The sequence below is a fragment of the Anoplopoma fimbria genome, chromosome 22, assembly GCF_027596085.1.
Source record: "Anoplopoma fimbria isolate UVic2021 breed Golden Eagle Sablefish chromosome 22, Afim_UVic_2022, whole genome shotgun sequence".
NCBI lineage: Eukaryota > Metazoa > Chordata > Actinopteri > Perciformes > Anoplopomatidae > Anoplopoma > Anoplopoma fimbria.
Genome location: NC_072470.1, coordinates 6,125,603 through 6,140,027, shown reverse-complemented (window position 1 = coordinate 6,140,027; position 14,425 = coordinate 6,125,603). Strand labels below are relative to the sequence as shown.

The window sequence follows — 14,425 nt, the reverse complement described above, 5'->3', positions numbered from 1 at the left end:
TGTGTGCACAACTGTAGCAGCAGGACCAGAGTCAAGAGACGCACTGTGAGACGCGACCTCCTTTGACGGTTTTCAAAATAAAAGCAAAAGACCTATGGTAAGATTTGTATCTTACTGTATTCGTATCAGTTCGCTGCACTTATTGAATTCATATTTGTTTACTGCACTTATCCTATTCGTAGTAGTTTGTAGCACTTATTGTATTCGTATTAGTCTGTTGCAATTATTGTTTTCGTAGTAATTCGCCTCTGCACTATACTTTTGCTCTGGTTTATGCTTTAAGATGCTTGTTTAAGAAAGGAGATGCACTTATGACTTCTGGTGACTAGTAGTTCTCTTGAATACCTATGTTGAATACACTTCCTGTAAGTCGCTTTGGATAAAAGCGTCTGCTAAATGACTGTAATGTAATGTAATGTAATGTAATGTATCATCACCATTGTTTTTTCTCTTTCTATGTTCACTATTATGGTTTTATATGTTTTGGCATCGCAAATGTATTTAGATGCAATGGTGTAAATATGTATGTACAGGAGGCTACGACAATGGTATATTAGTTATTAACAAAAGGCATAAGAAGGCTACACAAAGGGAATTGAGTGGGTGTTATTATACCATTTACAAAATCGTTGTAGAATAAATTATATATCATTCATGTGGCCATGTTGTTTATGTTTATATATTGTGTCAGTCATAATGTTTTCAGTGAAATCCTTCCATCTGTCATCTGAGCTTTTCTGAATCAGAAACACTAATCTTAAAAAATATGTATTTAAGGGCCCTACATAAATATCAAATAATTTGAAGTCATTCATAATAATTGCACATAATATAAATGTATTAAAAATGATAGTCAATAGGGTGGGTTTGCAGAAACACATTTTTTTAGAAATGTATAAAAGAAAAAATAATAAGAAATCTGTAAATAAAAATGTTAGTTTTTCCTTTTCATTCAGTAGGCTACCACCTGTATGTCAATACCCACAAGGGTCACAGAGAATGGTGTCCTACTCATGTCTGCAATACTAGAAATAAACCAGATAACTGCATCACTGCAAATATCATTTAATTATTCATTTTCCAGAATTTTAGCACTTTTATTTGTCAGGAATGCAGCACTTTTACTTTGAAGACAAAACCATCTAACTTCCGTTTTAACCCACGCTTTTAATGATGACTTTGACGCAGCACATCCCAGGACCGTCCCATTGATGACTAACAGGCCAATCAAACCACACAGACGCACGACGGACCTCATCTGAGAAAGTCAGGCACTGAAATATTCCTCTATATGTCCAGCAATGTTCCACATATACGTGCTCTACCCCAAACTCCATTCAAAATATGCATATTTAATATATGTGGCTGATTTATCTGAAACATTTTATTTTAGGAAATTTTAGCAAATCAGTTCCTTATTAAAACAAACGTTGCTTATTCTTGTTCAGAAAAAGTCAGCAGTGGGGCTAAATTGTGATAATTAAATTATTTATTCAATGAACCCTAATTTGTGTCTTTAGTCGATTTCTTCTTTAGACTGCATGAGCATGACTTAAGTAATTCATTTATGATTGAAAGCATTGAAAGCATGTGAAACTGGGCTGTGTCGCCCTCTGCTGGACAGTTCAGGTTATAGGTTTTGCTGATAGCAAAGTTTCAACTTTACAGTGGCTTGTAACATATACAACAATTATTCAATTAAAACTCCTTACAGGGAAATTGGAGATGTTACTTTCTACAAGGGAAACATGGGGCTATAATTCAATGTTGTGAATAAATAGCACAATGATCTATGAAATTGAATTACTTTTGGCAATAAAACTCATTATAAACACATTCAATTCTCATTATATGATGATATTTAAAAGTGGCCTATTAGCACTCAACATATGCAAAACAAACAAAAAAACATTTCAGTGTCATATTTTCTTTCACTCATCATATCCCTAAAAGGAAGACTTTATTTTTAAAATTTGAGTTGTTTACTTGTGCGGATATGTAGTATAGTTTTCAACACTTATACATTGACTTAACAAACAAGAAACAAGGATGAAGAGAAGAGAATAATTGTTCCTAATACTTGATCAATCTGAGGTTATGAAGGTGCTATCACACTATTGATCTGCAACACTGCTTTTGATTGATATCAGGGAACGAAATTTACGTAGCTACAAATGAATTGGTTCTTTATGCCAAACACACACACACACACACACACACACACACACACACACACACACACACACACACACACAAAAAGTCAGTCAGTAACTCCCATCATGCATCACAGTGTCTGGGCTCTCTGCACCCCACTCTTATCATAGGCCGGGTCAAATACGTCCTTCAAACACACAAACACATGCTCTGTTCGGAAGCATATTGGGTTTGGTTGAGAGTGTGAATGTCTCCACTTTCCAAAACAGGATGTCACACTAATATTCTGCTAAAGAGGGGTAGCACTTTGCAGTGTGAAATGAGTAAAAGTGGAAAGTTTTAGCTGGTATTCCTCTCTTTTGTCTCCTGCTGTTGTGTTGTATTATTTGGCAAAATGTAATAAGAATTTACCATTTGCATCAAATGTTAAGGAGAATTAAGAAATGGCTTGCCGTGTCAAGAAAGTAACAGTCCGAACAAATAGAGGTATTAAAGTTGAAATTTGAAACAGACCTCTGTTTCCTGTAATTAAGAGGCCACACTTTTTTTCTGGTTATGGTAACCCATGCGCTCAAAGAAAGAGGTCTACCAAACAAAAATAAAGCCACTGAGGTCGAATCTGAAAGAATGGAAACAACTTTCCATCAGATGCGTCATGGCCACTACAGCGTTCACCAAACTGTTGTGCTGCAGCATTGCATAAATGCTTTCCATCCTAGAGTGGGCCGTTTTTAATTTAAGAATAGAATAATGTGCAAGTACATTTAATAATCAGCAAGTGCATTTACTTCGATTATTTTGTGTAAACCTACAACAATTAACTAAAATTCCTGCCTTCAATTCATCCTCATATGACGGACACTTTCGTATCCCTACCAAATTTCATGTCAAATCTATGCAATAGCTGTGTCGACGTTTCACTCAAAAAGCAAAAAAGATGTCATCCACATAGAAGCACTAAAGATAAAGTAAGGCGATTCACCCTCTGAGGACCATGAATGTCTGTACCAAATTTAGCATAGCACGGCTAAAAACCTGTGAATTATCAGCTTGTGTTGTGGTTGTTGTTCTTAAAGGAGTTGATAGAGATATTGTATCAATACTCAAGCCTTAAATCCACAGTTTCACCTGTTCTGTGCTTTTGCTCATCAAAACTCTTGGAAGAGGAAGCGAGTACACAGTGGGCCATGCCCCTTTGGGTTGTGGTTTGGTTTTTCTGGACTGTGCCATTTGCACGTGAGACAGGGGGTGACACAGCGGTTTCATCAGTCCTGTCAGTTTTTCTGTACACTGCTCTTCAACTTCCTCATTTGCCTGCGAGTGTCATTTCCTCTTTCGCTTACTGATGCATTTCTTCTTCTTCTTCTTCAGGGGCACAGCTTCGTGTCGATCTTCTCTGTTAACCTGCCGTAGAATACACAAATCTGCACTTTACAAACTAACATGAATGCAGTCTGTTGCTGGCACTGGATTGTCTTCACTTATAGAGGCTGATAATACATTTCTGGTGCTGAGCTCTGGAGCTTGTGCAACACTGGTGAGTACAGAGAGATTTAGCAGCAGAAGTTGAATCATGTTCTTCAAAATCCAACAACACCATTGTTGATTGTTGTGTCCAACTCCTGTCTGTCTCCAGCTTCAATGCGTCCCTGCGTGTTTGTGTTTTGAGTGATTGTGTGTGTATGAGAGAGAAGGAAGAGAGTGAAATGATGTGTGTTGGCATGACAGCAATGTTTGTCTTTATGCAGTAGCATACACGTTCTGTGTGTGTGTGTGTGTGTGTGTGTGTGTGTGTGTGTGTGTGTGTGTGTGTGTGTGTGTGTGTGTGTGTGTGTGTGTGTGTGTGTGTGTGTGTGTGTGTGTGTGTGTGTGTGTGTGTGTGTATGAGTGTGTGTGATGTCTGGAGACAGCAGCACCCTGTGCTGGAGGAGCATGTCTCCCACCAGCCCGTCAGATTCCTCCGATATGTCTCCCTCGGTAACTGTCGCCAGGGACAGCATCTTCCCGGTGAAGATCATCAAAGTGTGTTTCCTTAGCAACAGCTCCAACCTGGGCAAGAACTTCAAACTGGTCCGCTGCGAGGAGGGATGGAGCGTCAAGGTATACTCTACTGTACTCTACCGTACTATATACTGTTCTCTAGTTATTCTACTCTAGTGTACTCTACTGGACTTAACTCTACAGTACTATACTATTTACTCTATTCTAGTTATTCTACTCCAGTATACTCTACTACACTTTACTATGTCATTCTCTGCTGTACTGAATTATTTACTCTGTTTCACTTATTGTACCCCAGTTTACTCAACTTCAATTTAATCTCTTGTACCCTTCTGTATTGTACTTCGCTGTCCTCAACTTCGCTTGACTCTACTCTAACTAACTCAGCTCTTCTTTACTGTACTGCACTCTATTGTACTTGAATGTACTTTACCGAATTCTACTTTAATCTACGATAAAGTACTTTTACTTTTCTTCAATGCAGTGTACTCTTTTGTACTCTACTCTACTGTACTTCCCTGTACTATAATTACGACTCCTCTACTCTATTCTAGCTGGTCTTTACCGTACTGCCTCTATTGTATCCTAATTACTTTACTGCAATATTCGGTTTTCTACTAACAATATTGTGCTCGACTGTCCTTTACAGTACTTTTTACTTCCCTCTACTGCGCTGTATTTTATTATGTTCTGTACTTTACAATACTGTCCTCTACCGAATGAACTCTTCTACTGTTCTTTACAGTTTTGAACTCTATTGTCCTCTAATGTACTGTACAATACTCTATTATACTCTTCTCCACTGCTCTCTACTACTGTTGAGCCCCCATCCAGCAGACATCCGTGTATAATGACTCTCTGTTCCAGGATATTGTGAACATGGTGCTGTCCAGCGGCTGTGTGGGTCCAGATATCACATACAGACTCTGCTACTGCCTCCTCCTCAAACACCTCAAGTCCTCAGAGGTTCACTGGCTTCACCCGGACCTGACGGTGTCTGAACTCACCCAGCGCTACGAGCAGCAGCACCTGGAGGCCGAGTGGAGGTCAGTCCTTCAGTCTTTGTCTCCGTGTTTAGTTTTGTATTGTAGAGAGACTCTGCGTAGCTAACAGTGACGTTTTTTTATACAGATATGACCTGAGGATCAGATACATCCCATCAGACTTCATGGAGAAATTCAAAGATGACAGAACCACTATGCTCTACTTTCACCAGCAGGTCAGTAACAAGTTTGTTTTTGTACCCTTACTTTTGCAAATTATTCTTAGATTTGACTGTCTTTGTCTCCCCAAATGGTTTTTGCAAGTTTAGATTCAGGATTAGGTTTAGATTAGGGAATAGGTTAGGTATGGGACTGTGTTAATAATGGCTGCAGTCAATGGAAGGTTGAGGATGGTGTTTGTGTGTGTGTTTATCTACAGGTACGAAGTGACTACATGCGGCAGTATGCCTCAAAAGTCAGCGATGGGATGGCTCTTCAGCTTGGTTGTCTGGAAATTAGGTACTGAGCAAACACCTCCTCATGCACGCTCTTAAAAAAAGATATCTGTTCTCCAGATCAAATGAAACAGGACATTGCCTGGAGATTTAATGTTCTCCACAAAAAATACAAACACTTTCTTTTTATGCATTCTCAAAACATTAATTGTGTTCATTCATCACGTTTGCAGGAGATTCTACAAAGACATGAATCCAAACGGACTGGAGAAAAAGTCCAACTTTGAGCTATTAGAGTAAGTCACGTTGGGTTGCTGTGTGTGTGCATCAACAACAAGCCTTATTATGCACAAATGGTTCATGAATTAGCAAGACGATTCCTGGTTTGAATCTGACTGCATGCTTTTGAAAAGGTGGTTGTTTCCTGATGGTGGTCTGTCTCTCCTCCTTTAGGAAGGACGTTGGTCTGGACCTGTTCTTTCCCAGAGAGCTCATCGACAGCATGAAGGTAATGAGCTTAAACAGCTACAGCACCATGATGCACAGATATCATACGATTCTAATTTGTCTGCATGCAACATCTCAGCCCAAACAGCTGCGTCGGCTGATCCAGCAGACGTTCCAGGGCTACTCCAACCTGAACCAGGACCAGTGCATGGCCAGGTTCTTCACCACTCTGGCTCAGTGCTACAGCTACACACAGGAGAGCTTCGCCTGCAGGCTAGTGGTGAGAGCTTGGGAGAGATTACAGGTTATTTCATGTCATGTTTAAAGCTTAATGTTTTTTGACGGGTTTGCGTGTGCATGTTCTGTGTTTAAAGCATGGATGGAATCTAACAATAGACCTTGTCATCAACCCTGAAGGCATCAGTCAGCAAACGGAAAACTCCAAGGTGAGCTCACACTTGCTCTTGTATGATTCATGCAAATTGAGAGATGACAAGATATGAAATATCCAATGTATGTATGTAAAAGGCAATGAGCCTTATTTGCAGAAGCTGATACGTCATGTATATATTTCCAAATGTCTTTTCTTTGTCTTTTTTTGCAGCCAATCTGTTTGGCCAAGTTCTCTCAGGTTTGCAGCATCTCCTGCTCTGCTGAGAGTGATGGCCAGGCTCTGCTCACTGTGCACATAGAGGGAGCAAAACAGGTGACTTCTTAAAGGAATAATTCCACATTTTGGGTGATTAGTGTAAATTTTGTTTAAGTTACACAAAAAACAAATTGTGTAAATGACACATTTGTCGATAAGTGCTGGGACTGTTTCTTGAAAGGGTGCAGTGACTTCCTGGAGACCTGTGGAGGATATTCTTAACCCTTTTACCCTGTTTCACACATACCGAATGTCCTCTGGCCTTTGAGTTGAACTTATATAAGTGTCAGTTGTGCAGCAAGTTGGAGCAGTTCAACACAGGCTGAATATCTTGTGTCTTCAAACCATCCAGCCGCTGTCGGTGAACACCTCCTCCCTGGCCGTGGCAGAAAACATGGCCGACCTGATTGACGGCTACTGTCGGCTGGAAGGCGTCTCTGAGAGCTCGCTCATTATCCGGCCTGGAAGAGGTACGCTTATGTCAAAAGGTAGCGAAACATGTGCTACACCCACTTGCACCATATTTACATTTAACAACCTGGGACGCTATTTTCAATGAACCATACTGACATTACTCAGGTGCATTCTCTCTGTTTTTCCACTTCAAACAAGTGGTTCAAATAATTAAGCTATGAAGCGATGAAGCTTCATCCTCATTTTGCAGCAGTTAAGTCAGGGAGCAAAATGCATCATAGCTGATAAAGAAGGATGTCAGAAGGTACCAAAGTATAAAACCTTAAAATGTTCCTTTAATTCTTCTAAAACTCTGAGATGAACGAAACCAAAAAATGTATTCTTTCAGGGAGAGACGCAAGACTGAAATTACCTGACATCCCACAATGGTGAGTGTAATGAATCATATTGGAACGCATGATTTTCACATCCTCCTACTCCTTTATGTTGTGCTCATAAATTCATATTCATGCTCTTGGTTTTCTGGACCAAAAGGTCAAAGGCTGATGAAATGTTATCAAAGTGTTGCTTTTAAGAAGTCTCCCTCTCTCTTCCAGTGGTGGTGCCAGTCGTCCTGATAGAGGTCAGAGTAAGTCTCATGACTGATTTACAAATTACACAACAGTAATCTGTAATGTACATCCTGCCTGTAAAAATTTACTTGGACTATTCAACAATGATTCAATGATTCAGAACAACAAATGTAAAATAGACACCTTTAATTTCAACATGTTCTTTAACCTCAGGTTCGGACATTTATGCTGAGATTCCAGATGGCAAAGAAGAGTCCATTGGTGAGTCGTGTTTTACTTAAAATGAATAAAAAAACAAAATTTTCTAACCTGATATTCCCCAGCAATACCAGTCAATCAGTTAAGAAATGTCCCAGTTTACGATTAGTCATCAGGTGTCTAATAGATCAGATTTCATAAGCTTCCCTTCTGTTGCTTAATGCCTGTGTGTTCAGAGAAGCACCGGATCTCCAGAGATGACGTTGTTGTGGGTCGGATCCTGGGCGAGGGCTTCTTCGGAGAGGTTCACGACGGAGTTTACAAAAGCCCAGTGAGTTTGTCTGACGTCTAAGTGCCATAATAGTTCACTCCCAAACACCACAGTGAAGCATCAGAATAAATAATGTGCATTGCGTGTGTTTTGTAGACTGGAGAGAGGATCTGTGTGGCCATCAAAACCTGTAAGGACTTTTCGGCCGAGGTAAAGGAGAAGTTTCTCAGTGAAGCTGGTGAGTATGTTGCAGTGATTATCAGCTCCAAACACCCACAACAAGAAGTGTAAAACTTTCCCTTCATTATGTCAAATAACTTTTGGTATATTGGATTTTTTCTCACATGCCACTAAGTCATTATTTTAATCCCTTTCAGAGTGATAATGTGTAATGATAATAGTAGGGAGTGTTTTGAACATTACAAAGTTTTGCATGTTTCACCAGTGAGAAGTTTGCTGTTGTCGACTTCCTGTTGCCTGGATGTGGCTTTTTGAAAAAGCCCAGACTGGGGGCTGTGGTAACCTCGGGTGAAACACGAGAACTTTTTTGATTTATGTTCAGAGATGACTGACAAAGAAAGTGTAGGTTGAGAAAGATAACAAGCAATTGATAAATATGTTGGAAGAGAAGATAAAATAAGATAATCTTTTATTAGTCCCACAGCGGGAACATTCTGCAGATACATAAGAAGCTCTTTAGTAAGACATTTTGAAAAGCCTGACTTTTGCATGAATAATTTTTTGGGCTACTAAGGGGAACAAGCTGTAAACATATTGACATATCATCACCTTATATGTTGAGGCTGGAAAACTATTTTCATATAAAGCAGTCACACAACAACATTCATTTGGAGGCCTGTTTGCGTCCACCTGATGAATGTAAATCCAACGTTTACTCTCCCCGTAGCTGAGGAACTCTGATATATATTAATAAATCATCACATAAAGCGATATGTTATTCACCTGATCTGCTCTGTCTGATGCAGGCTTGATGAAAAACCTGGATCATCCCCACATCGTGCGTCTAATCGGCGTCATTGAGGTCGATCCTGTCTGGATCGTCATGGAGCTCCTTGAACATGGAGAGGTGTGTTTTTCTGTTTTACGTGTTTGAATGGCTGTAAAGCATGTACTCTAATGATTACATGTTTGTTTCCCATGAAAGCTGGGGAGCTATCTCGTGCAGGAGCAGTACATCCTGACCACTGCAACATTAACGCTGTACTGTCTACAAATCTGCAAAGCCTTGGCTTACCTGGAAGGACTCAACATGGTGCACCGGTAACACACATTGCAGTAAACCTAAAAATACTCTGCTATCTTTCTTTGAACACAGATAATAATTGTGTCTGGTTTCTGTTTCATCTGTGTGCTGCAGAGATATAGCAGTGAGAAATGTCTTGGTGGCTTCGCCTGAGTGCGTCAAGCTCGGCGACTTTGGCCTGTCTCGCTATGTAGACGAGCAAGAGTATTATAAAGGTACACACACACACACACACACACACACACACACACACACACACACACACACACACACACACACACACACACACACACACACACACACACACACACACACACACACACACACACACACACACACACACTTCAACTCATTTAAGTGTGTTAAAGCTCCCACCTTCCTGTTTTCTTTCAGGAGGTTAAAGTTAATTTGGGGTATTATTAACCTCCAGCATGCATTCATATTATTTCAGTCTTTGTTAAAGTATGGACACATGTACAATCTGTATTTTTGTATACTTTTCTTCATATATTTGCCCTCTGTTCACAGCCTCAGTAAGTCGCTTACCGATCAAGTGGATGGCACCCGAGTCGATCAACTTCAGACGCTTCACCACAGCTAGTGATGTTTGGATGTTTGGTGAGGACTACAACATCTTAAGTATATCTTATCATGTCTCAACCCAACTTCTGTGTATCAGTCTATTAATGACATTCTTTAAATTTAGTTCCACAATTGCGACTCAACTCTTTTATAATTTATGAGGAAATTGACACTCAAGCCCTTTCTTTCATAGAAGTAAAACATATTTTAATATACAATAAAGCATAACTCTGACTTCTGCTTGTGTATACAGTGAGCGTTCAACCAGGGTTAGTAAAAGGCCAGAAAAACATTTAAATTACAAGTTAATTCATAACACTGTGTTTTAATTTCTAGGGCTTACCCACAAAATGCAAGAATTACAATAGAGATGGTGTTTCTTTAAACCAGGTGTGTGTGTGTGGGAGATGTTCTCGATGGCCCAGCAGCCGTTCTTCTGGCTGGAGAACGGGCAGGTGATCAACCAGTTGGAGTCGGGCGTTCGACTCCCCAAGCCGCACCAATGCCCGCCCACCGTCTACACCCAGCTCACCAACTGCTGGGCCTACGAGCCGCACGGCCGGCCCAGCTTCAGCCAGCTCGTCTGCTCCCTGAGGTACACGCACTCACGTTCCTCTCCTCTATATCACAGTTCTGAAAGTCTAGAAAATGTTTTGGTAGTTTTGGTAGTTTCAGCTTTTAAAATCTGTTCTTTCAGCTTTGCATGCTGGGATCTCAAGTCTAGCTAAATATGTGTATTCAACAAAAAAAATGTATTGGTCAGACATCATGTCATTTAATACAGAAGTTAATTCCTAAGAACACACATCAAGTGCAGATAAAATGTTATTATCTTCACTCACACATTTAAGACGAGGGCGTTTTAACACTAACTGCTGTCTGTGTTATACGTGTCAGTGACATCCACAGGATGGAGCTGGACCAGGAGGGGAGGCGAGACAGACCTCGCTCCATGGCATCAGCACTCGACACAAAGCACATCACAGAGCCTCCACCCAAGGTACGCAGCTCCCTGCTGCTAACTATAAATCTACAATGAAGTGAATGGGAATATCCTCCACTTCTCTTTAACATATTTTCGTGCCTCAGTTAATTTTATTTGTTTGTTTGCTCGAATTTGCAAGTATTTTCTGCTGTTTGTGTTAAGTTTGTGCTGACTTTGTCTTGTTTTATTAAGACATTCATTTTTTTAAAATATCTGTTTGTATTTCAATTTGGACCCAGGGAACGCAAGCAAACATTTTCGTGGAAGTTAAGGCAAATGAAAATGAATAGAGATGAAAAAGTGGTTAAGAGCTGACCATGCTAGGCTGTGTTTTTAAACCACATGTCCTCTCTCTTTCTCTTTCTCTTTCTCAACAGCCGTCCAGAATACATGGCAATACCCTTCCTCGAGTCACGCGCATACAGGTGTCCACACACACACACACATACACACACATGGAGTCACATGCAACAAGGACATGCATTGGATTTCATATCTAACCATATCTTCTTCCATAAGGGAGCATAGTGAAAATGCTGGAACACGATAGACTGAACCTCCAAAATGACATCAATCATTCAGCTTGTTGTTGGGTCACGTTCTGCAGCTCCTATCTGAGGGGAAAAAATCCATCTTGATATGCAAAATAATTCCTAGTAATTGATTAAAAGCTGAACAAATCCCTAGACAAAGATGATTCAAACCATCACGTTATACTGTCTTGAATAATGACATTTAAAGTGTGTGTGTTTGTTTGTGTGTGTGTGTGTGTGTGTGTGTGTGTGTGTGTGTGTGTGTGTGTGTGTGTGTGTGTGTGTGTGTGTGTGTGTGTGTGTGTGTGCGTGTGTGTTTGTTTATGTAGGAAACACCCAGGGACACCAGGCCGGTGTGGGAGAAAGAGAAAGAGCGAGTGGAGGACACTTTGCAAAGACAAAGAAGAGAGATGCTGATGGATAAACAGTGGCTGGAGCAGGAAGAGAGACAGCTGGTGAGGGATCACAAAACACACACACACACACACACACACACACACATTCCTGTCATGTATCATAGTAGAGCATGCCTTGCACTGCACATCAAAGGAAGCACAGGAAGAAGTTTGTGGCCTCGAGAGTTAGAGGAAAGAGACAGCGTGATGTGTCATGAAAGCGGAAGATCTTTGGCAAGCACATGTTAAGTGAAAAAGCAAACATTACCGCCTCACCTACATTATGCAGTCACTGCTGCATTCACTGACAGTTGCTTTTTTCTCTTTAGGATCCTGTTGGGAGAGTGGATCCACACATCAAGGTACTTATTATCTTGTTTTTATTTCCTCTTGTTCTAATTTGAGTTATATAAAAGCTGAATTAAGCCCTTTTTACCACTAGGTGGTGGCAACATAACTGTTAATGTACTGTAGGTCATACACAACTATCTGCCTTTTTTTAAAGTTTAATTTCATCAGTATCTGCCAAAATTTACAGCACTCTGCAATATTTTTATGCTGCTAAAAGTTTACCAGATGTTTTTCCCAAACAGCAGCACCAACGATAAATCTGTCCATCATTTTCAATTCATGAACAGACAATTTGCAGTAATAACCCTGACCTTTGACCTCACATGAATTTTGAAACTCAAATAATTGAAGTTGATAAGTTCACTTCCAGTTTTCTTTCTTTTTTTGCAGCCTCCTGGAAAAAGCCTAGAAAATGGTGAGCCTTCTTAAACAAGCTTCACTGTGTCTTAACTCTCGCACTCTTAATGTTAAGAATTTCTCTAATAATGCAGCAGTATAATACAGAAAAATTGCATAAATAGTTACAAAATATTAATAACAGCATGTAAAGCCAAATAAGTAATTGAAATTAGATATTTAAGATTTAAAAAATGCTTTGTTTTCACCATAAATTTGGATATAGAATATGCAAAATGTTATTTAGTTTACATAATTAGTCATATGTGCAGAAAACGTGTGGGAAAACAAAACGTGCAGATATGCAGTATTTTCTTTCTCTGTCAGGTCCTCCAGAAAAGCCCCCAATGCCTCCTGCAGGTACACAGGTAATAATAAAACACCCCTCCTCTAGAAAATATTCTCAGATTTTGTTACTTTCTTATGAAAAGAACCTTTAAAACAAATAGAAAAATTCAAATGATTTGCACAGCTGAGATTTCTATCACTGAAATTGAGCTTTTTGTTAAATTTAGTCATTAAAAATAAGTTGTGTTGTGTTGTCGAAGCCTCGGCCCACAGCTGAGCTGGACCGATCAGGTGACCAGGTTTACACCGGCGTCATGGCGATGGTGAAACAGGTGGTCAAGCTGAAGAATGATGTCAACACGCTGCTGGCCTCCGAGTATCCCAACGCTGTCAAAGTAGGTCATATTTTCCCATCTCATTTTCATCTCACTGTGAAATCAAACACCACAGTGAACTAAGATATGGTTATCTCTCCCTCTTCCTCCTCCTGTCCTCCCTCACTCCGTCCCCCTGTCTTTGTCTCCCTCGTCCACCTGTAGGAGGTGGGGATCACTCTCCGTAGTCTGATCCAAAGCGTCGATGAGATCCTTCCCTCCCTGCACAGCTCGGTCACAACAGAGGTCAGCCTCACTTCAAATCTATTTACATCAATCAGTCTGTCATAGCTTGTGATCAATAGCTTGGTTTGTTGATTAAATCAGGACACAGATGTGCCGAGTATCACGTGATCGTCTCTCCTCTCCATCTCAGATCGAGGGCACTAAGAAGCTGCTGAACAAGGACTTAGGCGAGCTGATCAATAAGATGCGATTGGCCCAGCAGAACTCAGTGACGTCGCTGAAGGAGGAGTGTCAGCGGCAGATGTTGACGGCCGCTCACACTCTGGCTCTGGACTCCAAAAACCTGCTGGATGCCGTGGACCAGGCTCGGGTCAGGGCTAACCTGGCCAAGCCCAAACCCGACTCACAAGGTGCAGAGGATTCTTGGGAATGAAGTTCCCCCCCCTCCCGCCGATCGAACGGACTCTGGTTTAAATCAAGGACATGATGTTCAGGTTGAAATGTGAGCGGGGGAGTTGGTGTGAAACACTTCCTGTACTCATGTGAATGAAAGATGTCATAATATATTTGTATTTTCACTGAAAAAAAAATACAGTCATGTTAAGTTAAACTGAGCATTTCTTTAAGTTGAACAAATGAAACTACTTAGATGTATAAAAGCAATAAAGTACAACAGTTTTTTTTTTTAATTCTTTTTACTATTAAAGACAATGTAATTTTGCACTTTCTGTGTTGTTCTTTCCTTTTGCGTCATGAGACAAAAAAAAGCATTTAAGAGATAGTTATATTTTTGTGCCTGCTGCAAATAGCAAAGCCAGGAAGGAGGAAAAACTGGAGAAACACTAAATTAAAATCTCTCGTCTAAAGTATCTGCAGAGTATAAATCTGGTGTCTTTGCTGAACAGATGCAGAGTGCACATGGAGCTC

At 40.3% G+C, this 14,425-nt stretch overlaps 1 protein-coding gene across 4 annotated transcripts; it reads left to right on the top strand.

The window, feature by feature from the left end:
- The first annotated feature begins 3,989 nt into the window (after positions 1-3,989).
- Positions 3,990-14,201, top strand: LOC129111585 (protein-tyrosine kinase 2-beta-like). 4 transcript variants are annotated; one of them, XM_054623587.1, is made up of 29 exons: positions 3,990-4,254; positions 5,023-5,201; positions 5,287-5,374; positions 5,578-5,657; positions 5,827-5,889; positions 6,047-6,101; positions 6,180-6,320; positions 6,415-6,486; positions 6,645-6,746; positions 7,042-7,159; positions 7,492-7,531; positions 7,700-7,725; positions 7,889-7,936; positions 8,110-8,204; positions 8,301-8,382; positions 9,131-9,231; positions 9,310-9,425; positions 9,523-9,623; positions 9,937-10,026; positions 10,381-10,585; positions 10,888-10,990; positions 11,353-11,400; positions 11,838-11,963; positions 12,233-12,265; positions 12,645-12,669; positions 12,978-13,018; positions 13,199-13,333; positions 13,478-13,558; positions 13,689-14,201. In XM_054623587.1, exons 1-29 carry the CDS (start codon positions 4,051-4,053, stop codon positions 13,929-13,931), a joined length of 2,841 nt encoding a protein of 946 aa, XP_054479562.1. In that variant the 5' UTR covers positions 3,990-4,050; the 3' UTR covers positions 13,932-14,201. The 4 variants fall into 4 exon arrangements, with proteins under 4 accessions (XP_054479562.1, XP_054479561.1, XP_054479560.1 ...); XM_054623586.1 differs by having other exon boundaries at positions 7,700-7,731; XM_054623585.1 differs by having other exon boundaries at positions 7,042-7,177.
- Positions 14,202-14,425: the final 224 nt, after the last annotated feature.